At 35.0% G+C, this 27,684-nt stretch overlaps 1 protein-coding gene across 5 annotated transcripts in view; it reads left to right on the top strand.

The window, feature by feature from the left end:
* The window catches only part of BAZ2B (bromodomain adjacent to zinc finger domain 2B), a 271,958-nt gene that overhangs the window by 154,219 nt on the left and 90,055 nt on the right, over positions 1–27,684 (top strand). For 3 of the 5 annotated variants that reach the window (XM_023516803.1, XM_023516802.1, XM_023516801.1), the window contains exons 4-10: positions 896–1,084; positions 7,691–7,858; positions 8,801–8,994; positions 16,519–16,722; positions 17,945–18,343; positions 24,510–25,113; positions 26,696–26,989. In XM_023516803.1, the coding sequence (XP_023372571.1) occupies positions 896–1,084; positions 7,691–7,858; positions 8,801–8,994; positions 16,519–16,722; positions 17,945–18,343; positions 24,510–25,113; positions 26,696–26,989 (2,052 nt within the window). The remainder of the gene's footprint in view (positions 1–895; positions 1,085–7,690; positions 7,859–8,800; positions 8,995–16,518; positions 16,723–17,944; positions 18,344–24,509; positions 25,114–26,695; positions 26,990–27,684) is intronic. The other 2 variants (XM_023516805.1, XM_023516804.1) reach the window with 1 other exon arrangement.

The following is a 27,684-nucleotide window of genomic DNA, read 5'->3' as shown; positions in this document are numbered from 1 at the left end:
GTATTGTCTTATTTGTCTAGAATATAATCCCTTTTTGGTATCAAGGTACTCTTCTCACCTGAGAAGTACAGTCATGTGCTGCATGATGATGTTACCTTCAGTGACAAATCTCACACATACAATGATGGTTCCACCACATTATAATACTGTATTTTTACTGTACTTTTCCTATGTTTAGATATGTTTAGTTCAAAAATACTTAATCGTATGTTACAGTTGACTACCATATTCAGTATAGTAACATGCTGTATAATTTTGTAGCCAAGGAGTAATAAACTATAGGCTAGGTGTTTAGTTAGCTATACCTAGGTTTGTATAAGTACATGCGGTAATGATTGCGTAACCCTGAAATCACTTAACACTTTTCTCTTAAACAATGCATGTCTTTATTAGAGAATAGAGCTTACACTCTGGGACATGGTAACTGGAATCTCTTTGCCTATGTATAATAATTTGAGTAATGACTTGGTGACTCCTATGACTTATATTCTGGACCTAATTCAGTGGTTTTCACATTATATTAATAGGATGTTTTTATTTTCCTTACTGGTAAAAAATTTTAATAGTATATCAATATACCTGAATTAGCAGAAAATTGGGCTCTCTTCCTCAAGTCAAATTGTTCTAATTAGTGGAAATTATTTATTTAAAACATCAGTTCTCAAATTCAAAGTAAATAAAGTTATACCATTAACTTTTATTACTTTTAGAGTACTTTCATATTTCTAGAAATATCTTATGTGGGGCTTGGAGAGTAGAAAATGCAGAAGAAAAAAGGCAAAATAAAAATTTAATCGATAAGAAATTATTATAAGTTTTAACTACAAATGCTGAAATTACGTAAATCTCATCTGTTTTTATAGTACAACTGTAAGTGTGTTTTCTTCCCTCCCAGGACATTTATTCAGAGCAGCTGGGGATCAACCGTTTAACCTGTCCACAGTGTCGAGTGCCTTCCCAATGGTCAGCCACCCAGTCTTTGGTCTACATTCAGCCAGCTCAGGGCATTCAGAATTTGGTGGTTTGGGGACACTTGGTACACCCACAGCCTTAGCCGCACATCCCCAACTAGCATCTTTTCCAGGTAAACATCTGTTACAAACAGTGTTCAAGGAAAGAAGGGAAGCTTGAAAATGTTCAAGCAGTGATTTGTTTATTAAATTGAACAAAAAAGAATAGTCTAATATCTGTATTAAAATTCTTATGCAAGAACTGGCTTAATTCCATTTGTCATGTGCAAAACCCACACATATGTGTGTTTGGTGCAGAGCAGTTAATTAGGTATTCAGAAATTTAATTAGATAAATAGGTATCTATCACAGAAGGGAATAGTTTAGCCAATTATTTTTCATGCTTTTTATTGAAGTGTAATAAACAAAAAAAGTGTACATATTGTAAGTATAAAGTTTGATGAATTTTTCTCCGCTTTATTTGATTTTTAAAAAATTATTTAACTTACAGTGTGAAATTAAATTCAGTTCTTTAAGTTTTATTTCAATAGATTTAGGGAGTATGAATGGTTTTTTGTTATGTGAATGAATTATATAGTGGAGAAGTCTAGGCTTTTAGTATACCCATATTTGGCGTTCTTCACTTATAAGAAAGTTGAGCTTGACTATTAAATTTTTATATTTTTCTATATTTGATCAAAACAACTATAGAATTGCACTACTTATATTGCAAGAGGACCACTTATTCAAAATTCTACAGATTATGAGGATTCAGAAAGATGCCAATTAAAGCTTAAATTAGACAAACACTCTTTGTCTTGTTATATTATCTTAAAAGACTAAAGTTAGATGTGTTTTCCAGTTATTTTACCTTAATAAATTTAGTAAGGGATGTATGTTTTAGTGTATGTGAAATAGTTTAAAACATTGGAACATAATTATAGAGACAAATGGATCTGAATTTAAATCTGGGCTTTGCTACTTCATAGCTATATGATCTCATACAATATCTGACCCCTCAGCTTTAGTTTTCTCATCTGAAAAACAAGGATAATAATAACAGTGCGTGTACCTCATAGGTTTCAAGAACATAGGTCATAGTTAGTGCTGAATACAGTGTCTGGCCCACCTGTCTAGTCTATAATTGGTAACTATCGTTATTATTTTTTGTGCACTTTAATGGTTAAAAAAAATGGCAAATCCTTCTTTAAATGTCTTGTTTAAACTATATGTAGAAAGGATAGATGGGAAAATATATTTTCCAAGTTCCATTTCTTGAGTCAAATTATTCCTTTAATCCAGTTGTCAGGGAGAGGGGATGGGGAGGAAGAATGATGTGAGCAGACAGTTAAAGTCTTTTTTTTTTTTTTTTTTGAGACAGAGCCTCAAGCTGTCCCCCTGGGTAGAGTGCCGTGGCATTACAGCTCACAGCAACCTCCAACTCCTGGGCTCAAGCGAGTCTCCTGCCTCCGCCTCCCAAGTAGCTGGGACCACAGGCGCCCGCCACAACGCCCGGCTATTTTTTGGTTGCAGCCGTCATTGTTGTTTGGCGGGTCCGGGCTGGGGATTCGAACCCACCACCTTAGGTGTACGTGGCTGGCGCCTTAGCCAGTTGAGCTATAGGCGCTGAGCCGACAGTTAAAGTCTTAAACTAAGTCTTAACATTTCCTTTAAAAATATTAATGGGAACTTATTTATTTTCTAGCAGTGTTATTTAGCAAGATAAGCATTTAACAGATATCTACTGAAATATAAAATTACATATAAAAATCAAAAGAGATAATATAGTTACTGGGATCGTAAATGTTTTTATCATTGTATTATAGTTTATTAAACTATTGCTTTGAACAGTTCTAAACCAAATGTAATTACTGTATTATTAAAACAAAATACTTCTCGGCTGGCTGTGGTGGCTCACACCTATAATCCTTGCACTTTGGGAGACCAAGGCACGTGGATTGCTTGAGCTTAGGAGTTTGAGACCAGCTTGCACAAGAGCAAGACCACATCTCTACTAAAAATAGAAAAAGTAGCCAGACATTACAGTGGGCGCCTGTAGTCCCAGCTATTCCAGAAGCTGAGGCAAGAGGATTGCTCAAGCCTAAGAGTTTGAGGTTGTGGTACGATGCCACAGAATTCTACCCAGGGTCACAGCATGGGACTCTGTCTCAAAAAAAAAAAAAAAAAGAAATACTTCTGCACTGGAATGATGGGCAACATGTTTTAAAAATTACTCATCTAGATTTCAATAATATCGATACTTCCACTGTATAGGAAAAAAATTAATAATTTCACAAGCCTACATAATTATTTAATGTACAGAGTTCTTGGAGCATTTACTGTATTCTGTGCACTAAGCCAGTTACTGAGGAATACACTAACATAGTATATTTTATGTTGCTGTAGTTCTTAGGAGATGGATAAACATTCAACTTTAATACAGAGTGTTAAGTAATGAAATTATGCCTAAATGAGCACAATTCTTTTCCTTATGGCCAGATACTGTGCCTGGTTTTCAAGGACTCATTTTGCTTAAGTTGTAGATTTGTGGCAAAACATAAATATAAATTGTCCATAATTGCCTTTATTCAGAAGGGTAGCAAAACTGCCATACTTGTAAAATCACCCAATAAATAAATGAGGACACACAGGACAAGCATTACTAGGAATTTTAAATAAGGAATAGTTTGTTTTCAAATTTTATGCATTTCTAAAGTATTCTGGATTTCTGATTAAATCAACAGATGTTATTTGATAGACATCAGCATATAAGATTATTTCTATTTTATATTGAAATAGTATTTCATGATAATTCCCTTAAATTATAATTTTTGGCTATTGTATTTAATATATTACCATAAATTACTGTCAAGTATTTGGATTTACCAAATAGGAAAGATTTTTAAATTTTGCTAAATCTTCTATGTTCAAATTGAGATCCAGGACATCCTCTGAAATATTAAAATCTTTGAGTTGCATATGATTCATATTCCTACTATGTTGTTACTTCTTTTGAATATACTTGGAAATTCACCATGTGCTTGTTTATTTAATCCTTATTTTGTATTTTTCCTTTTATCAACAAGCTAGTTTGTGAAATTTTTGTTTTTTATTTCTTAAATATGGAAAATAAACTTGTCGCTTAAAAAACAGTATATTATCTCCTGTGAAATAATACCAGACATTTGTAAAGTTTATATTCAGAAGCTGTACCATTTTTTATCTTTTTATTTAATTGATCTTATTATTTATTTTATATTTTCCTCTGTGGTATCAATTTATTTATAACATATTTTCTCACTGTTTTCTGTAATCCCTCCTGTGTCCTTAGTTACCTTTGACATTCTGCTACATTTTTATGGGTTTTTTTTTTTTTTTGAGTTCATGTTTAAAATATTTAAATCCTACTACATGTTAATTACCTCACTGATTTGCTTACTGCTATATTGGTTGTTTACAAATCTATACATTCAGCTTTGTTTTTTGGTTGTTTTTTGAGACAAAGTCTCATTTTGTTGCTGTGGGTAGAGTGCTATGGCATCTTAGCTCACAGCAGCCTCAAACTCTTGAGCTCAAGTGATTTCTTGCCTCAGCCTCCCAGGTAGCTGGGACTACAAGCATCTGCCACAACGCCCGGCTACTTTTAGAGACTGGTGTTGCTCTGGCTCAGGGCAGAGCAGAGTCCTGAACCTGTGAGCTCAGGCAGTCCACCTGCCTCAGCTCCAGGAGTGCTAGGATTACAGGCATGAGCCATTGCACCTGGCATATACATTCAGCTTTAATGCTTTAACTATAGACTCTTTTGTTAAATAATATAAATATCTCTAGGAATCCTCAGTACCCTTTTATCAGCTAGGTGTAAGGTAGTTGTCAAACCTATAAATAACAATAAATTGTGATGGTGATGATACCAAAACAATGTACTCTTTTTCCTTCTCTAAATAGTCTTTTGTCTAAGTAGTGAATAAATGATTAATGCTTTTGTATAGTTACTCTTGGTTCCATTCCCATCATTCAGGCATCCCTAAATAAACATTGAAGGAGCATCACCTTCCTGCAGCTTCTTCAGTTTTCTGTTTATACTGTTTTCTAGACCTTTGAGAATGGCAGCTACCACGAAAATTTCACTTTTTTTTTTTTTTTTTTTTTTTTTTGCAGTTTTTGGCCAGGGCTGGGTTTGAACCCTTCACCTCCAGCATGTGGGGCCGGAGCCTTACTCCTTTGAGCCACAGGCACTGCCCGAAAATTTCACTTTTTTAAAACCAAGATTTTTGCTATTAGATAAGGAAGGTGCATATCACTTTACGGTTTTTTTGTTTGTTTGTTTCTTTCTTTCTTTTTAAAACAGATTTTGCTCTGTTGCCCAGACTAGAATACTTTGGCATCGTCATAGCTCACTGTAACCTTAAATTTCTGGGCTCAAGCAGCCTGCCTTCCTTCCTTCCTTCCAGCCTTACTGGGACAACAGTGTGCATCACCACACCTGGATAATTTCTCTTAACTTTTTTATTTTTTGAGACAGAATCTCACTTTATCACTCTCAGTAGAATCCCATAGCATCATAGCTCATAGCAACTTCAAACTCTTAGACTCAAGTGATCCTCTTGCTTTAGTTTTTCATTTTTAGTAAATACAGGGTCTCACTCATACTCAGGCTAGTCTCAAATTTGTGGGCTCAAGTGATCCATCTGCCTTGGCCTCCCAGAGTGCTAGGATTATAGGAATGAGCCACTGTGCCCAGCCCAATTTTTCTATTTTTGATAGAGATGGGGTCTTACTTTTGCTCAGGCTGGTCTCAAACTCCTGGTCTGAAGCAATGCTCCTGCCTCCATCTCCCAAAGTGCTAAAATTACAGGCCCAGACGACATTCGATTTTTTTTTTTCAGACAGAGTCTCAAGCTGTTGCCCTGAGCAGAGTGCTATGGCATCATAGTCACAGCAACCTCCAATTCGGGCTTAAGTGATCTTGCCTCAGTTTTTCTACTTTTAGTAGAGATAGGGAAGGTCTTGCTTTTTGCTCAGGCTGGTCTTGAACACATGAGTTTAAGCAATCCACCTGCCTTGGCCTCCCAGAGTGCTAGGATTACAGGCATGAGCCATTGTGCCCAGCCAATATTCTATTTTTAATGAAGGGATATTCCTAGTAAAGCGTAAAGATTACATAATATAGATATACCAATAATTTTGAGTTTTTCCCATACTACACTGTTGTGTTTTTTTCCTTCTAATTTTCTTTTGGTTGGTACAATCAGTGAAAAATACGGTGTACTATATTTTTTGAAAGACTGATCTGAAAAATAATAACCTAATAGGTAATCCACAGGGTATTCAGTCAGAGAAAATTGTTTTCTAGATTTTTTCAAGACATAATGCAAGATTACTTCATTCATCCTGGAAGAATGTATTCTATAAAACTGTCTTTTCTAAAAGTTTTAACTAAGAGCCCCAGTTTGAGTATCTAAATGATATTTAATGATTTTTCTACCATTTACTCATTTTATATCAATAAAATAATCATGTTTTACACACACATATATATATATATATATATATTTTTTTTTTTTCCCCCCAGTTTTTGGCTGGGGCTGGGTTTGAACCTACCACCTCTGGCATATGAGGCCAGCGCCCTACTCCTTTGAGCCACAGGCGCCATCCCTCATTGTTACATTTTATGAGCAGAAGTATAAACAAAATTCAAGCTTTTTTTAATTAACTTTAAGGAGAGAGCCTTATAAATCTTTTTTTTTTTTTGAGACAGAGTCTTTCTGTGTCACCCTCGGTAGAGTGCTGTGTCATCACAGCTCACAGCAACCTCAAACTCCTGGGCTTAAGTGGTTCTCTTACCTCAGCCTCCCAAATAGCTGGGACTACAGGTACCTGCCACAATGCCCGGCTATTATTTTTGTTGCAGTTGTCATTGTTGTTTAGCAGGCCCAGGCCAGGTTCTAACCCACCGGCCTTGGTGTATGTGGCCGGTGCTATGTGCTATGGGCACCAAGCCTAGAGCCTTATAAATCTTTTTAATTCAATATGAAATCACTTTTTTTGAAAGCCTTTGAGAATTTCTTTATTAAACCAGAAAAAGCATACGGATTTTGCTATATTTATTTTTTTGTTTGACCATAGAATATTTTCTTTTATAAATGCATTTGAGGTATAATGGATTGCAGTAGTCTTTTATTGCTGTTTAGACCACTTGGTTTATCAGAGCTCTATTTATATTGCATGTAATTTGAGGATATTCTTAACATGGATTGTAGATATAACCTAAAATCCTAAAGTTTTAAAGTAGATTATTGTAAAACTTATGTATTTTCTTTAATAATTTAGAAAAGATACGGTGTAAATCAATTAAACAGTCAAGTAGTTTTTTTATATTCCAAGTTTTCAGTTTTATTTTTAAAACTATAAGTACCTTTTTTCTCTAGAAAACTGCTAAGTAAAGATTCTTGGATACTGGCCTAACAAGAAGAGTGATGCGTGTCTAAGTTCTAATCAGCTGCTTAAAATTAGATTATCAGAACTATATAATTTAGCAATTCTCTCCCAAGATGAAACTTAAAGTATTTTAGGGAGGGAATAAAATACAGAAAGCAGATTATCAGAACTATATAATTTAGCAATTCTCTCCCAAGATGAAACTTAAAGTATTTTAGGGAGGGAATAAAATACAGAAAGCAGTTGTTACATAAACTGAAAAGTTAATTCAAATATTTTTGGTTCGTTTGTTTGGTTTTGAGGTGCAGAATGGTGGCGAACAACAGATGTTCATACTCGTACTGGGGCAACCTTCTTTTCACCTTTACTGGGAATTCCACCACTGTTTGCTCCTCCCGTGCAGAATCATGATTCTTCTTCATTCCATTCGAGGACTTCAGGAAAAAGTAATCGAAATGGTCCTGAAAAAGGTATCCATGTTAACATAAGTGAAGTACTATAAATCTTCCATTGTGATACTAATTTCATAGAGTTAGGTTTAATAACACTTTTATAGCATTATGCTATACCCATTCATGTTGTCTTGGTTAATCCTTGCAATAATTCTTTCAGATTAGAAGTATTGTATTTTGCAGCCAAGATTAAGTAATTCATTCAAGATAATACATATGGATGTAGTATAGTTCAAATTTTAACCCAGTTCTATCTTATTACATACCTATATGGAATCCAATATAGTATGCTATTTCCACAATTAAGTATTAACTTCATTAAAACTAATATCCTAGGACTCTATTTTTCTTTTCAATGGTGATTAATATCTCTACAATTTGTAACTATCATAGGAATATAATTTAAAAATTGTAACAACATTTTAGGTGGTTTCTTATCTTTTTCTTCACTTGAACAAGTGTTGTGGGTAGTTTGATCTAAAAGAGGAACATTTATATTTAGTAATCTTTCTAGACATGTTTTTTGAAATTCATATAACACTATGCTAATCATTTTAAGTGGACAATTTAGTGGTATTTAATGCAGTGCTAGTGTTGTGTAACCACAACCTCTATCTTATTCAAAAACATTTTTAAAAAAAAAAACAAAAAACATTTTTATCACCCCAAAAGGAAACCTTAAGTAATGGGTACCAAAAGGTACCCACGAAATAAGCAGTTGCTCTTCCTTTCTCTCTTTTCCAGCTCCTGGCTCCCAGCAGTCTGCACCCTGTCTGTATAGGTTTACCTGTTGTAAATACTTTATGTAGATAGAATCTTAATTTTATGTGATCTTTGTACCTGGCTTCTTTCTCTTATGTTGTTGAATTTCATTTACTTTGTGTATATATATGGCTGCTTCATTCCTTTTAATGGCTGAATAATATTCACTGTATAAACCTGTTCATTTTTACTTTCCAGGTGTAAATGGGTCAATAAATGGAAACAGTACATCATCTGTAATTGGTGTTAACACATCTGTACTGTCCACTACTGCTTCAAGTTCCATGGGACAAATTAAAAGTACAAGCTCGGGTGGAGGAAATCGAAAATGTAACCAGGAGCAAAGCAAAAACCAGCCTTTGGATGCTAGAGCTGACAAAATCAAAGATAAGGTAAGTTATTCTTTGAAGGACAAATTTATAACAGATGTATGTACGAGATTAGTTTTCCCAAGGTCAAGTCATTTGCCCACTGAATGGCAGAGAAGTTCAATGAGTTATCAAATCACAGAATTGATTTTTTTATGAATTTATACCTCTTATTTTTGTAATTATATATTTTGTGGTGTGGTACTAATATATCTTAAAAAATTAAAACTTTAAGGACCAGTATAATTAATACAAATAGTAATGATAGATAAAATTTATTGAGAAATTACATTATCAATTCTACTCTAATTGCTTTGAGTATAGTATCATTTCAATCCTCCCTATAGCCCAAATGAGGTAGCTACTATTATTACAGATGAGGAAACAAAAAGCCAAAATATTTAGCCAGTAACTGGCTGAGCCAGGACTTAAAGCCAGTCAGGTTGACGCCAGACTGTGTGCTTCAGAAAAAAAAGGAACATGGCTTTTATTATGGAAAATTTCAACTAGAAAGCATAGACAGAATAATTCTTTGTACTCAGTATTCAGTTTCAACAGTTGTCACCTCATGTCCAATTTTAATTCACCTATATCCCCAAATGTGCAAGTTATCAATTTATTGATTCTCAGCTCTAAAGTCACTTTTTTCTCTTTTGCCAATTGGTATAGCGTTAGGCCTTGTCAATAGAGAGTCCTGGAGAAACACTGTAAAACAGTGTGACTTCCGTTCCTGGTTCTAGTGTTTTATTCCTTCTCTCATGCTGTCACTGACAGGGGTAGCTTCCTTGCCAGCTGACAGCTTCTCTGCTTGTGGCCCAGGAGACCCAGGGGTGGCCAGGAAACCTGGGGTACACACCATTCTAGTGAGTTTCATTGACATCCCAATAGGCAGCTTATTAGCAGGTTTTCTGGGGAAAACTGGCATTACAGCAGACAGTGACAGCCTTGATCTGTGATTTGATAACTCATTGAACTTCTCTTCCATTCAGTGGGCAATATCCTTATCTTCTTAACTAAGTCTGATGCTCTCTTCCGAAGTTATCTTTTTTTCATTATTCTACCTTGGTCCTATAGTAAGTGGCTATTCCTTATATCTGCTATTCTTGTATTACTTAAAGTTCTCTTTATCTCTCTTATTAGTTGATCTGCAGTTACCAGTTAATAATTCTTTATGTTAAAATGTTCCTATTTAGGTCTCTAGTGTGGTTTCTGTTTCCTGGCTAGATCTTGTCTATTCTAGAATTGGTATCAGGAGTAGACGGGTGTGCAAGTCACACGAGGTAATATCACTTCAGCATTCTGATTACTCTAAATTTTTGGATTCCTTCTTTCACGTTGTGCCAGGGAAAGCTCTGACATCTCAACCTTGTAAAATGTAGGTTACTGTTGAGTTCAGGATATGATCTAACATTTTATGTTATTAGATCACCCATATCAGAGAATTTGGTCTGCTCCCGTATCAATAAATTTGGTCTGCTCCCATTTGTAATTTCTTCTTGAATGAGAGGTCTTGGTTTATTCTATTCTGAGTTAAAGCCTTGAAATCATCTGCAAACATTTTGGAAACAAAAATAATAACAAAAGTTTGTGATCCTACACACATCATACTCTCCATGTTTGAACTGTAAAATCAAACGGACTAATAAAGCTCTGACCTACCCTAGTAAGAACAGCAAGATATGGGTAGCCACTGTGCAAAATGGCATTGACTTGAACTTTAAATCTAAGTAGCATGCTTCCTAGGCTCCAATTTTTTACCCAGAGGAACAACTAATAACTCCTTTATCAAAATGTTTTGTCCTTTTTTAAAATTTAAGTATTTTCCAGGATCAAGTGAAAAATAAAAGTTTCTTTCCTTTTCCTAAGTATATTTCATAGAGATACTACTTTTAGATCTTTTTTTTTTTTCTTGAGATAGAGTCTTAGCTGTCGCCCTTAGAATACTGTGGTGTCATAGCTCACAGCAACCTCCAACTCCTGGGCTCAAGTGATTCTTTTGCCTTACCCTCCCAAGAAGCTGGGATTACAGGTGCCTACCACAACAACTATTGTTAGAGACGGGGTCTCACTCTTGTTCAGACTGGTCTGGAACTACTGTGCTCAGGCATTCCCCCTGTGTTGGCCTCCCAGAGTGCTAGGATTACAGGTTTGAACCACTGCGCCTGGTCTTACATCTAGATCTTTTAGTTTCCTTCTCAACAGAAGATATTTCCCAGAAAATAGCACACTGCTATGAGGGCTTTGGGGAAGGCCATCTGGTGACACTAAGAAGTTTGATGATGCCTGTCACAAAAATACAGAAACTATATTTAGGCCCAGGGATAAACATTTCTTTTCTCTTGAAGCCTCACCAAACACTAGAACAAACATGATTTAAAAAAATAAAAAGCATTTTGGTTGTTTCCTCCCAAGGACACAGACTTCAGGGTCATACTCTCCACCTGTTGCTCATTAAGTGCTCCTTTCTCTTTACGATTTGTTTCAAGGGCTTTCCTGTTAGTGTAAACAGCAGGGTCTATCTCTGAGCCACTGCCAGTTTCTCTACAAGGCAGACAGTGAAATACCACTCATTTCTGATTCCCATAGTACTTTGAAGTAAATCCCAACATCATATTATTAGGTATGTTTCTATATGTATATTTTTAAAAGTGTCCATGGTTTTAACCCTTTTACGTCTTAGAAGCAGTCCTAAAATCTAATGAAATCTATAATGTCCTGTGCCTCCTCAGTGTTTAAGCATTGTGCAAGAGTTTATAGGCATGAATATGAAGCAATTCCTGTACTTAATTCTAATGAGGAATCTACATTCGCATTTCTAAACAGCATCAGTGTTGTTACACTATAAATTATTACCAGGAAAACAAATTAAAAAATTACAGAGGCATGTCTTTAATAATATTAAATAAAGAGACAGATTGTGAGATAACATTAGTAGTGTTTATAGACAGCTAAGTGTAAAAAGCATCATAGAGAGACTGACTGTTGAAGTGAAGCATGTTAGAACTTAAGATTGCAGAACAGTGGCTCGGCGCCCATTGCTCAGTGGTTAGGGCACCAGCCACATATACCGGGGCTGGTGGATTTGAATCCAGCCCAGCCCTACTAAACAATGACAACTACAACAAAAAGTAGCTGGTTATTGTGTCAGGTACCTGTAGTCCCAGCTATTTGGGAGGCTAAGGCAAGAGAATCACTTAAGCCCAAGGGTTTGAGGTTGCTGTGAGCTATAATACCACAGCACTCTACCTAAGGTGACATAATAAGACTCTGTCTCAAAAAAAAAAAAAAAAGATTTCAGAACAGCACTGTTAGATAATTCATGATCTGGCATGAGATAGTGGTAGTGGGTTGTTCAAGTAAAATGGAGATAAAGGGCATTAAAACTAAAGAAGAAAGTCCTAGCATTTTTCAGTTTTAAAAGCATTTAAAAAATTGTTTCATTAGCTCTTTTCATGAATAGTTTGAAAAAATGTTCTTCAGCTAACTTAAAAATCCCTGTTGAGGCTGGGCACAGTGGCTCATGGCTATAATCCTAGTAGCATTCTGGGACAGTGAGCTCAAGATCAGTCTGAGCAGGAGCAATACCCTATCTCTACTAAAATAGAAAAATTAGCTGGGTGTGGTGGTAGGCACCTGTAGTTATAGCTACTTGGGAGACTGAGGCAGGAGGATCGCTTGAACCCAGGAGTTTGAGGTTGGTGTGAGCTAGGCTGATACTACAGCACTCTAGTTTGGGGTAACAGAGTGAGACTCTGTCACAAAATAAATAAATATATAAATAGTAAAAATAAAAATACCTATTGGGGTGGTTAGGGTACTTAGCTCAGGTGCCCTCATTGAAATGCACTGATTACATCCAGTTCCCTCGTATAGTCTCATATACATTTAGAATAAATATTGATAGTTTAAATTAATTAAAGTATGTTTTAGACCAAAATATACAAATATATAGCCTGTGTAGAAAAAAAAAATTAAACAATTCAAGGTTGAATGAGTTCTGTTCCCACTGATGTATAAGTTACTGTTCTCATAGCAGCCAAAACAATCTTTCAAAAATGTGATTTTTTTTTTTTTTTTTTTTTTTGAGACGGATCCTCAAGCTATCCCCCTGGGTAGAGTGCCATGGCATCATGCTCACAGCAACCTCCAACTCCTGGGCTCAAGCGAGTCTCCTGCCTCAGCCTCCCAAGTAGCTGGGACCACAGGCGCCTGCCACAATGCCCGGCCATTTTTTTTTTGGTTGCAGCCGTCATTGTTGTTTGGCAGGTCCGGGCTGGGGATTCGAACCCGCCACCTTAGGTGTATGTGGCTGGCACCTTAGCCGCTTGAGCCATAGGCGCCGAGCCAAAAAACGTGATTTTTTTAAGGTTTGGAAATACGTTAGAGAATATAAGATGATAAGTCCACTGTAGAAGACAGTATAACGGTTCTTCTCAAATTGAATTACTATAGGAGGATCTAGTAATTCCATTTGTGGTTACATACTCAAAAGAATTGAGAGCAAGGTCTCAAAGAGGTATCCATACACCCATGTTTATAGCAGCATTGTCTGCAATAGCTAAAGTATAGATGTAACCCAAGTGTCTGTTGATAGATGACTAGATTAGCAAAAATGTGGTATATACCTAACAATGAAATATTATCCAGCTGGAAAAAGGAAGAAAATTCTTATATATGCTATATCATGAATGAGTCATGAGGATGTTATGCAAAGTGAAATTAACCAGATACAAAAAGATAAATACTGTACTGTGAGATCTCACTTATTTGAGGTACTTAAAATAGTCAAATCGCAGAAGTAGAATGGTGGTTGCCAGAAGCTTGTGGAGGGAGAGATGGGAAGTTAGCGTTGAATGGGCATAGTGTTTCAATTTTACAAGATCAAAGAGTTCTGGAGATGGGTGGTGTTGATAGTTGTACAACATTGTGATTTTATTTAATACCACTGAATTATACACTTAAAAATGGTTGAGATAATAAATTTTATGTTATATGTATTTTACCCCCAATAAAAAATGGGGGAAATATGTATCATATGCCATCCCTCTCTCTGGTAATATACTATCTCACTCAGAATAAAATCTTTGTCATGGCTTATAACAGCTATATGATCTGACCCCTGGTTCACTATGTTCTAATTAGTCTAGGTGACTAGTTAGTTTAAACATGACACACATTCCAACTTGTGGCTTTTTCCTTTGCTGTTTTCTGTCTTGAGAGGCTCTTACGTCTTTGCATGACTGACTCTTCTCCCTTAGGTTTTAGCTCAGAAAGGTTTTACTGCATCTAAAAGCTCACCTTACCTACACACCCCAGCACACATTGTCTACCCAGTTATTTCATCTTCTTATGGCATTTTTCACTCAAAACATTGATTTAGATTGGGTTTTTTTGTTTGTTTTTTTCGAGATGGAGTCTCATTATGTCACCCTGGGTAGAGTGTCATGGCGTCCCAGCTCAAAGCAACCTTAAACTCTTGGGCTTAAGCAATTCTCTTGCCTCAGCCTCCCAAGTAGCTGGGACTACAGGTGCCCGCCACAGCATCTGGCTATTTTTTGGTTGTAGTTGTCATTGTTGTTTGGCAGGCCTAGGCTGGATTTGAACTACCAGCTCTGATGTATGGGGCTGGCACCCTAGCTGCTGAGCTACAGGTGCCAAGCCAGATTGTTTGTTGATTCTCTTCTCCCTGTTCTCACTAGACAGAGTTGGTGTCTGTTTCTCACATTATATCCCCAGCAGCTTGAGCAGCTATGCCTGGTACACAGTAGCTTTGAAAGAAAGAAGATCCCTGTGCTCTATTGAGAAATGAGACCCAGGAATCTGCTGGTCTCGACACATTTTACAAGAAAAAACTTGAACCTTAAATGTTCAGCACTGGCACCTATAGACTCATTTGTGGAGAGAAAGAGTTTCTCATGCCATCTCTAAATTTAAAAATATACACAGTTTAATTGGGTATTGAAGTAGGAATTTATTTTTCTCTGCTAAATCGCTGTAGCTTCCTTATTCTTTTCCTCCTTAGCCTCTACTTAAACAAAAATAACTTCAGTTTAGATTGTTGATGATTTTCATAGTCTTGCTATACATGCGTAAAAACCCACAACAATTTGGTTGCAAAGAAGGAGCTATTTCTCTGACAAATAAATGTTGAGGGTAAATATTAATATATTATTATTATTGTTTGTCTTTACTATCTACCTAATCTTGTGTTCCACACTTTTCTAAATCAGTTTCTCATCCTCTCATCTCTTCTCTGAGGGAAAGAAATAGTTCAGGAAAGATGGTAGCTGTTAGTCAACTTACTGAAGTTCTGTGTCTGTGGAGAGGTGTTATGGTAGGTTGGAACAATTAGAGCCGTCATTGTAAGCAGAATGTAACAGCAGGAGTGACTCTTCTCACTAATGCATTTTATTTAATTTAAATCAATCTTCAGAAGAGTATAGATTTGCACACTGTTAAGTATGGCTTCAATTCGGCTTCCTGTTATAGAAATATATTACTGTGTTTCATTCTCCAAACTTCAGTAGTCACGAAAGGCTACTGTTAAGACCTTAACTTTTATAATTTATTATTATTTTTCTATTTATTTTATTTTATCTATTAGCAAATGCCATTGAAATGCTCCTAAGTAAGATTGTACTTAATGTGTTGCTCTGTCATTTCAACAGTCCTTTTCAGTCTATTCGTGTAGTTTTAACTTTTCCATTGTTATATGGTTTAGTTATAATTCATCTTACAACTTTTCTTCTTTTCATCCAAAACCAGTCTGTTCTTAAAACACAAAACTTTTCTTTTATGTAACCTAATATCCCTTTCTACCAGCTTTGGAGTTTCTTTTTCCTATAGGGTCTTAAATATTCCAAAAATCTTTGTCATATTTTTCTGTCTCTTCTGTTATGAAACATAATTAAATTCCTTAACTAACTAAAGCATCCCTGTAAAGTTTGATATCTATTATATCTGCTTTATCATACATCTTATTATACAGAATTTTTTCTTTTATTTAAGCATCTGTGTACCTTTCTTCTCCCAACCACTAGAATGTAAGCTTTTTGAAGGCAAGAACTTTGTCTTGTACAACCTTATAATCCTGCACCTAGAAAACTATATTTGGCACATTATAGGGAAATAGTTGGCGACTGACTCACTACATAGAGAAGAAAATTAAAGCTAAATGTACAACTTCAACATATGTATCATAATTGGAATTATTATTTTGTGAACGACTCTTTATTATCAGTTATACATTTTGAAGCATGATAACCATATGAGTACATCTACATACATATTGATATTTTCAATATTCTACATGTGGCTAACTTCACACTTTTTACTGGGAAATTTCTATCAGATATGTTAATTTGATCAGTTTGTAAAATAATTATGCTTGCAATATGAGACTTTTTCTTTTTTTTCTACAATGACATTTTGAAATTGAAAATATTTGAAAAAGCGCATACCTTTTACTGAAATTTAGATTTAAAAAATAAAATGATATTTGATGCTTTAGTTAGTCAAAGTATTTTTAAATACTTTCTCTTTATCCAGAAACCAAGGAAAAAAGCTATGGAAAGTTCTAGCAACAGTGAAAGTGATTCAGGTACATCATCGGACACCTCAAGTGAAGGCATTAGTAGTAGTGATTCAGATGATCTAGAGGAAGATGAAGAGGAAGAAGATCAAAGTATCGAAGAAAGTGAAGATGATGATTCTGATTCAGAGAGTGAAGCACAACATAAAAGTAACAACCAGGTATGAATTGTTCCATGAACAGTATTCAAATATTATTCATATTTTGAAATTAACTGGTTTATATTAACTCTCAAAGTCTGTAGTTTTAAAGTTAACCATTACCTTGAATTTTTTCTTTTGCATGAGAAAGAATATAAGAGGGACAGATAAACATTTTGAAAGGAGCATTTGGTGTATTTTTAGCAAGCTTCGTAGATCTGCCATAAGTCACTAGAACACTTTTTAAAGTATTCTTTTTTTTTCACGAGTTAATTTTTATGTCCAAGTACAAGGATAATGAAATATATTTTCTGTGAAAAATATTATATACATTGAATAACATACAGTGGTTACAATGTAGTGTAGGGTTCCTGGGAAGCAGACTCTGTGATAGGAATGTACATGCAGGAAGTGTATTTACTGGGCAGTGCTGTCTAGACGAGGACCAGTGAGAGCGGAAGAATGAAGCAGGATAGACGGAGCACGAAGTTGAACTCTATCCAAGCCCTGACAGATGTCTCAGCTGATCCCTTGAGGAACCTCTGAAGTTGGGAAAACCCCTCAAAGATGTCTGAATTGAGGCAATGGCCAGTCTTTGGGCATCTGCCACCCCACAAAAATGAACCTTGAATGAGACGACACTCTTTAGCCAGGGGCAATTTCCAGAGAAGAATTCAGCAGAGAGCAGCCAACTACCAATAGTCCCAGGAGCTGAGGGGAAGGGGTGCTTCAGTCTCAAAAGGGTTGGGGGATTTGTGGGAATCTGGGAAGCACATCATAGCATAGACTATAGATAATCAAAAAGAACAATACGTATTTCATAATTTACAGCAAAGTTCTGCCTCAATCCCAGATACAAGTAAACTTGAAATTATGAAAAGATGAAATTCTAGCAAGAAAACAAACCACAGGAAATGCCAGCTACTGGAATTGTGGAAACTTTTGATAGTAAGAGAGAAAAAACAAACCCAAAGAAAAGGCCTCTAAATAGTGAGGAAAATTATTTCCAGGAATACTTATTTTTTTTTCAAAGTCTCAAAAAATAGACAACTAATATTTGTAAATAAAAATAGAAGATAATTTCAAAAAACAGATCTTGCCAAATCTCATAGACAATAGAAATCCATCAAATTCATTCTACTTCTGGATAAAGTATTCTTTTTTTTCTCCAGGTTTTATCTTACTATTTGATGGTTTTTATCTTAAAAGATGTTAACAAGCTGCCTTTTAATTTTATTTCCAGGTGCTATTACATGGTATTTCAGACCCAAAAGCAGATGGACAGAAAGTAACGGAAAAAGCCCAGGAAAAAAGAATACACCAGCCATTACCTCTTGTGTCTGAATCCCAGACTCTCTCATCATTCCAATCCCAGCAGAAGCAGCCTCAGGTTTTGTCACAGCAGCTTCCATTTATTTTCCAAAGCTCTCAGGCAAAGGAGGAATCTGTGAACAAACATACCAGTGTAATACAGTCTACGGGATTGGTGTCCAATGTGAAACCTTTATCTTTGGTAAATCAAGCCAAAAAGGAAACTTATATGAAACTCATAGTTCCTCCTCCTGATGTACTTAAAGCAGGGAATAAAAATACCTCTGAAGAATCTAGTCAAATTTTGACCAGTGAATTACGATCTAAACGGGTGAGTTAAAAATTATCTATATAATCATTTTGTTATCAGAAATAAATGAATCTTCTATATTGTCTCACAACACACAAGCTTAAGTTAAATTTTACTCTTATTTTAATCTTTCTTTGTCTCCAGGAATAGAATATGTACATCAGAAAATAAAATTTCTCTGATTTTTATATTCACATATATATCTCTTTAGTATATTTTTGGCAACACAATCATGTCATTCCCCCTAACTCGTCCCTTTCCACCTGCTCCAAAGTGTGATGATTTAGTGGTAAGGGGATGAATATGTTTGAATAAGACAAGATTCACAATTACAAATATCTACATGTTCTTTCTTATTTTTATTTATTTATTATTTCTTTCTTTTTTTTTTTTTTTTTGAGACAGAATCTTACTATGTCACCCTGGGTAGAGTACAGTGGCATCATAGCTCATAAAACCTCAAACTCTTAGGCTTAAGTGATTCTCTTGCCTCAATATCCCAAGTAGCTGGGACTACAGGCACCAGCCACAATGCCTGGCTATTTGTTTTTTTTTGCAGCTGTCGTTGTTTAGCTGGCCTGGACCAGATTCAAACCCACCAGCCTCAGTGTATGTGGCTGGTGCCATAACCACTGTGCTACAGGGACCTACATGTTCTTTTTTAAAAAAACTGAACTCTTAAATAATTTATCATTGTTAATTCTAGAATTTATGAATTTTAAGTATAAAAATCCTTTATGAAGAACCGTTTTCTGGTCAGGCAGGCACATTAGCTCACTCCTATAATCCAAACAGAGTGGGAGGTCAAAGTTGGAGAATGGCTTGATCCTTCAGGTTTGAGACTAGTCAGGGTAAGAATAAAACCCCATATCTACAAAAATAAAAGAAAGACATATCAGCTGGGCTTAGTGGCACATACCTGTAGTCCCAGATAGTTGAGAGGCTGAGGCAGGAGAATCCCTAGAGCCTAAGATTTAAGGTTGCAATAAACTATGATTATGCCACTGCACTCTAGTCCAGGTAACAGAGTGAGACCTTGTCTCAAAAAAAAAATAATTTTTCTAGCTGTTTTTAATGAATTTTATGAAATGTAACTTTTTTTTTTTTTTTGGAGACAAAGTCTCACTCTTGCCTTGATAGAGTGCTGTGGCGTCACAGCTCACAGCAACCTCAAACTCTTGGGCTTAAGTAATTCTCTTGCCTCAGCCTCCCAAGTAGCTGGGAATACAGGTGCCCACCACAATGCCCAGCTATTTTTGTTGTTGTTGTTGTCGTTGTTATTTGGCAGGCTGGGCCAGGTTTGTACCCACCAGACCCCGTGTATGTGGCTAGAACCCTAGGCACTGAGCTACGGGCGCCAAGCCGAAATACACTTTACATACAAAAATTTCAGAACCATTCTTCAGAGAATTTTTTCATCTTAGTTTTTCTTGCTATTGATTTTATATTACTATGTAGTCTATATCTATATTCATATGTCCAGTAGAATTCTAATAATTAAATGACTATTGCTTTTTATTCTACAATCATTTTATAGTACAAAAACATTATGATGAGAAAAAAAAGAAAAATATATTATGGTTAGACACAATATTCTATCTCTTGGTTATAAACATTATCATTAGGCATTCTAATTATTTGTTAACATTCGTAGAGCACTTTCTATTTGCCAGACATTGTTTTCATTGCTGAATATGCATTTACTCATTGGATAATAACATCTATGAGTGTAATTAATAGTATCCCCCATTTACAGGTGAGAAACTTGAGATTTGTGGAAATTACATAACTTGTCCAAGACCACAGTTCAGGTTACTAATGGAGCTGGAATTCAATCCTAAACAGTGTAGTTCTAGTATCTTTATTATTAAAAATCATGATATTCTGCCTTTCTTTCTTGAAAAAGGTCTTAATATCCTTGTCCCTTGACTCTTACTATAAAGAATTTAAGAATAGGGTCAAAGAAATGTAACTTGAACAAATAAACCTTTTTTGAGACTCCAAATGTGTGTTTCTCAAGCCTAACTATAGTGTTAAAGTCACCTGAGAAACTTTAAGCACAATACCCTTTAGAACCATTAAATCAGAATATCTTGTGATAGAATATCTTGTTTTGGAGTTTTTTAAACTTCCTGGTGATTCAAATGTACATGGTCAGATTTGAGAAGCACTGATCTGAGTGGGATGATCAATGGTATCATGTCAGGCATGTGACTTGCAATGCAAAGCTCAAACACAAGCTCGTATTATCAGCGTCACATTATTGACTTTTCGCAAGTAAAATAAACAAATTAAAAATCCCATCACTTGGGTTGTTTTAGTTTTTCTTAATATATTGTATTTTATGATAAATGAGTTTATAGAGCTTCATCAAGAGTTATTTGTATTCTAAAAGATTTCTTAATTTTTTAAAAATATTTTTTAAACATTTCTCTAAATAAGAATTTTATATGACTGTGTATTAGAGACTTGTTTCATGTGGCCAAGCTGTGTTTTTTATACATATGATCTCATTTAATCCTTATAAAATCTTGTGAGGCAAAGAAACTTAAGTCTTAGCCTTAGAGGTTAAGTCACCTGCCAGCAGAGGTTAAGAGCAGAGGGATTTAAACCAAGCACTCTGATTTCAAAACATGATTATGATGAAAAATTCTGATGTTCTTGCTAATTGGTCATCATTCAGAAATTATAATACAAATTATCTGAAATCATAGTAGTAATTAATGTAAAATAATTTATATGAATGGACATTTACTCTAAGTGATGTTATCTATTATTGAGTGACGAGTATTTTATAAACTCTTCTCTACAACAGCTTTCTATACGACAGTCTAACATACAGAATATTGCTTTATTTCTCATGCTTATCTCATTGATTCATGCTACCAGCTGTGTATATGTCTGTATCGCTTATGAGTTTATGATTTTCTTGAATGTTGCTTAATCAACAAATCCTTTAGTACCCTTATATTACTTAAATCAATATACATTTATAGGCTGTGTAAGCCAGGGATAGAATTTGGTAGATCTTCTTATGTCAGTTTTCTCCTGTAAAGTTTTCTCTGGAGGAATTTTATTTTCTGTTCACAGCAGAGGTCTCAGGTAGAGGGTAGGAGAGGAAAAGCTTATAGGTAGGACAGACCTTTTCAACCTATCTCTTACCATATTACTTTTAGTCAAAATGGATATCTTAAAGGAGCAAGACATTTGCAGTTCTGAATTTTCTTCCCCTCTCCTTTCTACAAATTATCCCTGATATTTATACATGAGTAATTGATACTAACTAGTCTTGGGATAAAATATGGTAATCTTTTGCTATTCTTAAAAATCTATAGATGTCAATATAAAGGAAGAGATTCTTCAAAATTATAATGAGGAAGAGTTATAGAAAATAAAAAGCTAAAGGAAAGACTTCTGTTTTCATGGCCCTTTTGGCCCTACTTACTATGTTGCCCTCTGTAAAGTGCTGTGATGTCACAGCTCACAGCAACCTCAAACTCCTGGGCTTAAGCGATTCTCTTGCCTCAGCTTCCCAAGTTATAGGCACCTGCCACAACTCCCGGGTATTTTTTGTTGTGGTTGTCTCAGGCTGCCAATCTTGGTGTATATGGTTGGCACCATAACCACTGTGCTATGGGCACCAAACTGGCCCTATGTATTTCGAAGGAAAATTTACTACTTATAAGAAAATATTATAGAATGATTACATGACATAATTATGTTCTAAAAAATGAAAATATAGGTGGTGCCTGTAGCTCAGTGGGTAGGGCGCCAGCCACATACACCAAGGCTGGTGGGTTTGAACCCGGCCGGGACCAGCTAAAACAACAATGACAACTGCAACAAAAAAATTGCCAGGCGTTATTGCAGGCACCTATAGTCCCACATACTTGGAAGGATGAGGCAAGAGAAAGAGAACTGCTTAACCCCAAGAGTTTGAGGTTACTGTGAGCTGTGATGCCATGGCACTCTATCAAGGGTGACATAGTGAGACTCTGTCTCAAAAAAAAAAAAAAAGAAAATACACTTTTTTGTGAAGATAATTTAAATCTTGTATATATTATTTTATGTAAGAATTTTACTACAAAATTCCTTTTAAAAGGTAGAATCCAACTCTTTAGTATAATTTTCCATAATTTATTCACTGAGTAAATACTAATTAAGCATTTTCTCTTCGTGAGGTATTGCCTCAGGTAAAAATTTTTTGTGACAGTCTTATTTACAAAGAATTACATTACTAAATTAATTTTCTAAACTACAATAGTAAAGATGTTAAATAAGATTAAAATTTATATATAAATTGCTTACTGCTTGTTAATACTGCTACTTTAAAATGTTTATTAAGCGATTTTATATGGCATTTCATTTACATTTACCCTTGTGAAATCTCCACAACAAATCTTTGATGATTTGAGTGTTAGGGACCCAAGTAGAACACTGACAACACTGCAGATTTTGATTTCAAATCCACACTTTCAATGTAAAATGTTACCTTAAGTTAGGAAATTCAATTCCACTTCTGTTAACTTAGAATATTTTAATCATCCCATTTTAGTTTTTTATAGATTATTTTAATTGCACTAATTTAATAAAATTCATGATTTTATTGTTCTCAAAGACATTATACTAACTAAATAATTTTTATTTATAAATGTAAATTTTATGCATTCATGTTTTATAAATTAATTTTACTCAAGATAATTGTGGTTTTTCTAAACTGTTTCCTCTTTCAAATGTTAATATGCTAAAGGCACTCTAAAATAGGTCCTGTAGAATATTAAGCCACCATTCCACCAGCCTAATATCTTAAATCATTGCTTTAAAGAAGTTCTTGTTTAAGAACTCATTATTCAATATTTAGTCAAATATTCTAAAATTGTTTTTTGAGCACATACCAAGTACAAGGATCTAAGCAATGTTTGGGGAAGATCAAGGTGGTCAATAAATGACAGTGTCCCTACCCTAAGGAATTTATCAAAGATGTAAACTAATTTCTTTGGAGCTTTAAGACATATAGGGATATACTGTTTATACTAATGGGCATAGAATATAGATAGTTCCCAGTTTAGGATAGTTCAACTTAGGATACTTTACAATGATGCCAAAGTGGTACAGTAGGAGGAGGGGGAAGTATTTGCTAGAAAGTGGTGCAATAGTCTCTTGCTATGCTGGATGAAGGCAGTGAGCCACAGATCCCAATTAACCAGGTATCACAAAGATAACCAACTAGTACTCTGCGGTGTGATGTGTTGCCAGATGATTTTGCTCAACTATAAGCTAATTTAAGTGTTCTGAGCACTTTTTAGGTAGGCTAAGCTAAGGTATGATGGCTCGCAGATTAGGTGTACTGAATACATTTCTGACTTATGATATTGTCAATTTATAATTGGTTTATGAAGAAGTAACCTCATCACCAGTGGATGGGCATCGGTATTAGGAGGTAAAGGAGTTCTAAGGATAGAGGCAAAGAGTGCTTTTGGCTAGGACAAAAATGGAAAGCTTCTTGGGTTAAGTCTTGAAGAATGAGCAGTATTTCATCAGCTTGAAATTTATAAAGAAGAGGCTATTTCATGCAAGGAAAATGATTATAGCAAAATGTGAAGGTGGCAAAAATAGGACATTCACAGGCTATCGCAAGTAATCTAGTTTGACTGGAAAAATATGTTTATACCTAATTGTAATATAATTTGAATACCAAACTATTTAGACTTTGTAAAATTGACAGTGCTCCAAGGAGCTTATGTAATATTAATAAAATAAAGCTGAATCTAAGAAAAAACTGTCATTGGTGTATAGCATATATTGGGAGTTGGGTAGGAAGAAATTATGGTGTGGCTTAAATTTGAGTGATATTCCATTGAAAGAATCCAAAGATACAGTAGTATAGCTGACTTAGAAAAAAGATATTTTTAGGGTTTTGGGTTTGGATTATCATAAGAATGGGAAAAACACAATGAGAGGGAGACAGGAATATATTTTGAGGGGGAAAAACTAATTAAATTTGAAATACGTTAGGTGTGGCCAACCACTTAGTCATTATTACTACTCTTTTTACAACACTTGAATATTATGATTTAAATTTGTATATGGTATTTGCATTTGTAGTTTTCAGATGTCAAAAGCAAATAAAAGCAGTCTTTGTATTTATGGTACATTTTATTTTGTTTTTAAACTTATGTTTCAACAGGAACAATATAAACAGGCATTCCCATCACAGTTAAAGAAACAGGAGTCATCTAAGAGCCTGAAGAAGGTTATTGCAGCTTTGTCAAATCCAAAAGCAACCTCTACTTCACCAGCACATCCAAAACAAACAGTAGAAAACAACCACCCTAATCCATTCTTGACAAATGCACTTTTAGGTAATCACCAACCAAATGGAGTTATTCAAAGTGTCATTCAAGAAGCTCCTCTAGCACTTACGACCAAAACTAAAATACAGAGTAAGATTAATGAAAATATTACTACGGCAAGTAGCACCCCTTTTTCCTCACCTGTAAATCTGAGTACAAGTGGGAGAAGAACCCCTGGCAGTCAGACACCTGTAATACCCTCTGCCTCTCCCATTCTGCATAGTCAAGGGAAGGAAAAAGCAGTTAGCAATAATGCAAATCCAGTAAAAACACAGCATCACTCCCATCCTGCAAAATCTTTAGTGGAGCAGTTTAGAGGAACAGATTCAGACATTCCCAGTAGTAAAGATTCTGAAGATTCAAATGAGGATGAAGAGGAAGATGATGAAGATGATGAGGAAGATGATGAAGATGATGAATCTGATGACAGCCAATCAGGTCATTTTCCATTTTAAAATATTCTCTAAATGTTGTGTGGACCAAAACATTTTTAAGAACTTCTTAATTCACAGATTTATAATCATTTTCATTCACTGCTTTACACAGCTTTGTGCATATCTACAATGAGCTCATAAAATATAGGAGTAACTGATTATGGGAAATCCTAAGTTAAATTGACATTTGACATTAAACAAATTAATAACTTTAGAGTGAATATAAATGATGCATAAATTAAGACAGTTTCATCAACTTGCTTAATTTTCATTTCATTCAGGACCATTTATTTGTCCTCTTTTTTTCCCATCTCTCCTGCTACTTGTTAAACTGCATCACCTTTGAACAAAGGTAAAGTTGTAGAGATAATCATTCAGAAAGTACTGAAAACCTACGTCCCTACAAATGTCCATCAGTAACACAGAATTTATTAAATAACACATGGAGTATTTTCTAATTTAATTTTGATTCACTTTCTGGGCTTTAATTTTGGGGGAGGGATATTTCTTTGCATTTTTCTTTTTCCTTTCCTCTCCTTGTTCCACAGATGACTAAAAACATAAAACATAAAATAGCTTAAGTTTTAAATACAGAGATGAAATACATTTTTATAAAAGTTTGTGGATTTGTTACTGGTCAGACACAAATTCAACCAAATTTTCTAACAGCCAGTGTGAACAGGAAAATGTAGTCAGTTAGTACAATTTAAAACATCTGTAAGTTAAAAACAAACTACTTGCTCAGGGTAAGAACAACTTGTCCTGATCGTAATTTTTCTTGGGGTTCTCATGAAAGCAACTTTGCATGATAGGTAATTAATATCAACACTCAAAACTTTCAAAAATTAATTTTTATAATGAACTTCAGTGTAACCAGAGAGTACCACACAAAATAGAATTCTGCAAAAGCAATTTTTCTGGGGGCAATTAGGATGTCGTCCAATTATCAGTCCTGTGTTTATCAAGTTTAATCCAGTATTCGATTTTACATATCTGGAAGAGTAGATGCATTGTACATAGGACTACATATCTAGAACTTAAATTATTAAATCACTAAATTATCCTAGTATATTTTTGTAAGCCTATTGTTTTTTTAAGAAGCCTGATGAAGTCTTGCACCTAAATAGAAAGACTGCAGCCAAAAAGCCCAAGTACCTCCCCCCAGAAAATTGTTTGCTTTTACCCCAAAGCCCAAATGAAAGCATGATGGTAGTGCCAGGCTTCTCTTCCTCATACTGGACTAAGTATACTTCTTAAGCCATTGGAATATATTAAATTGAATAATCAAGTAAATCCCTCCTTAGTCTCTCTATCAAGTTAAAAGGGATTTTGAAGCCATCAAGCAGAACTCATGTGACTAGTGTCACATGAGAACTATTTTGTGATTGAAGTGTTGAGTAAACCTTATACTTTAATAGCCTGCATACATTGTTCTCAACTAGCTTAAATGATTTACTCTTCAGGAAAACTGCTCTTTTGAGTTCTCATTCCCGATACTGGTTCCTGAAGTAGTCCATTTAGATACAAACTGCAAATTATTGGTGATTATCTAGTTATAATATACAAATGCTTCTTTTACTTCCCAGAATCAGATAGTAATTCAGAATCAGATACAGAAGGATCAGAAGAAGAAGATGATGATGATAAAGACCAAGATGAATCAGATAGTGATACTGAAGGAGAGAAAACTTCAATGAAACTGAATAAAACAACTTCCTCTGTCAAAAGCCCTTCCATGAGTCTCACAGCTCACTCAACACCTCGTAACCTCCACATAACAAAAGCCCCAGGCTCTGCTCCTGCTGCCTTATGTTCTGAATCACAGTCACCTGTTTTTCTTGGTACATCTTCTTCCACACTTACTTCAAGTCCACACTCTGGTACCTACACTTTATTTTTATTATTGTAAAATAGAAGTCAAACCATAGCAAGAACTTTTTCTTATACAGTGTTCTGGAGATGATCTCACTGGAATCAAGAATTACAGCTAGGTGTTAGGTTGGCTCAGAGTGGTCGACATGTATTTTCAAAGGATATTACCTATTAGCTTATCTTTTTTTCCTGTGTTTCCAGTTTAAGAATCTGATGACAGCTCTTGATTTTGAACCTTTCCTGCGTTCGTGTCATGCTTCTATAATATTTGATCAACAGTTGGACTTTTTTTGTACAGTTGACCCTTGAACAATGTGGGAGTTAGGACCACTGCCCCTGCCCCTGTAATTGAAAATCTGCGTGTAATTTTCAACTCTCTAAAGCTCTCCAAATGCTTAACTAATAGTTGTCTACTGTTGACTGGAAGCCTAACTGGTAAACAGTTCAATTAACACATATTTTGTTTTATGTATTATTAAGAAAATCATAAGGAAGAGAAAATATATTTGTCATTCATTAAGTGCAAGTGGATCATCATAAAGGTCTTCTTCCTTGTCATCTTCACTTTGAGTAGGGTAAGGAAGAAGAAAGGTTGGTCCTCTTGTTATGGGTTGCAGAGGCAGAAAAAGAATCTGCATATAAGTGGATTCATGCAGATCAAACCTGTTGTTGAAGGTCAGCTGTACTGTATAAAAAGAAGCTC

The sequence above is a fragment of the Otolemur garnettii genome, unplaced genomic scaffold, assembly GCF_000181295.1.
Source record: "Otolemur garnettii isolate 467f Iridium unplaced genomic scaffold, OtoGar3 scaffold00098, whole genome shotgun sequence".
Classification (NCBI taxonomy): Eukaryota; Metazoa; Chordata; class Mammalia; order Primates; family Galagidae; genus Otolemur; species Otolemur garnettii.
This window is presented reverse-complemented; position numbering and strand designations above follow the sequence as displayed.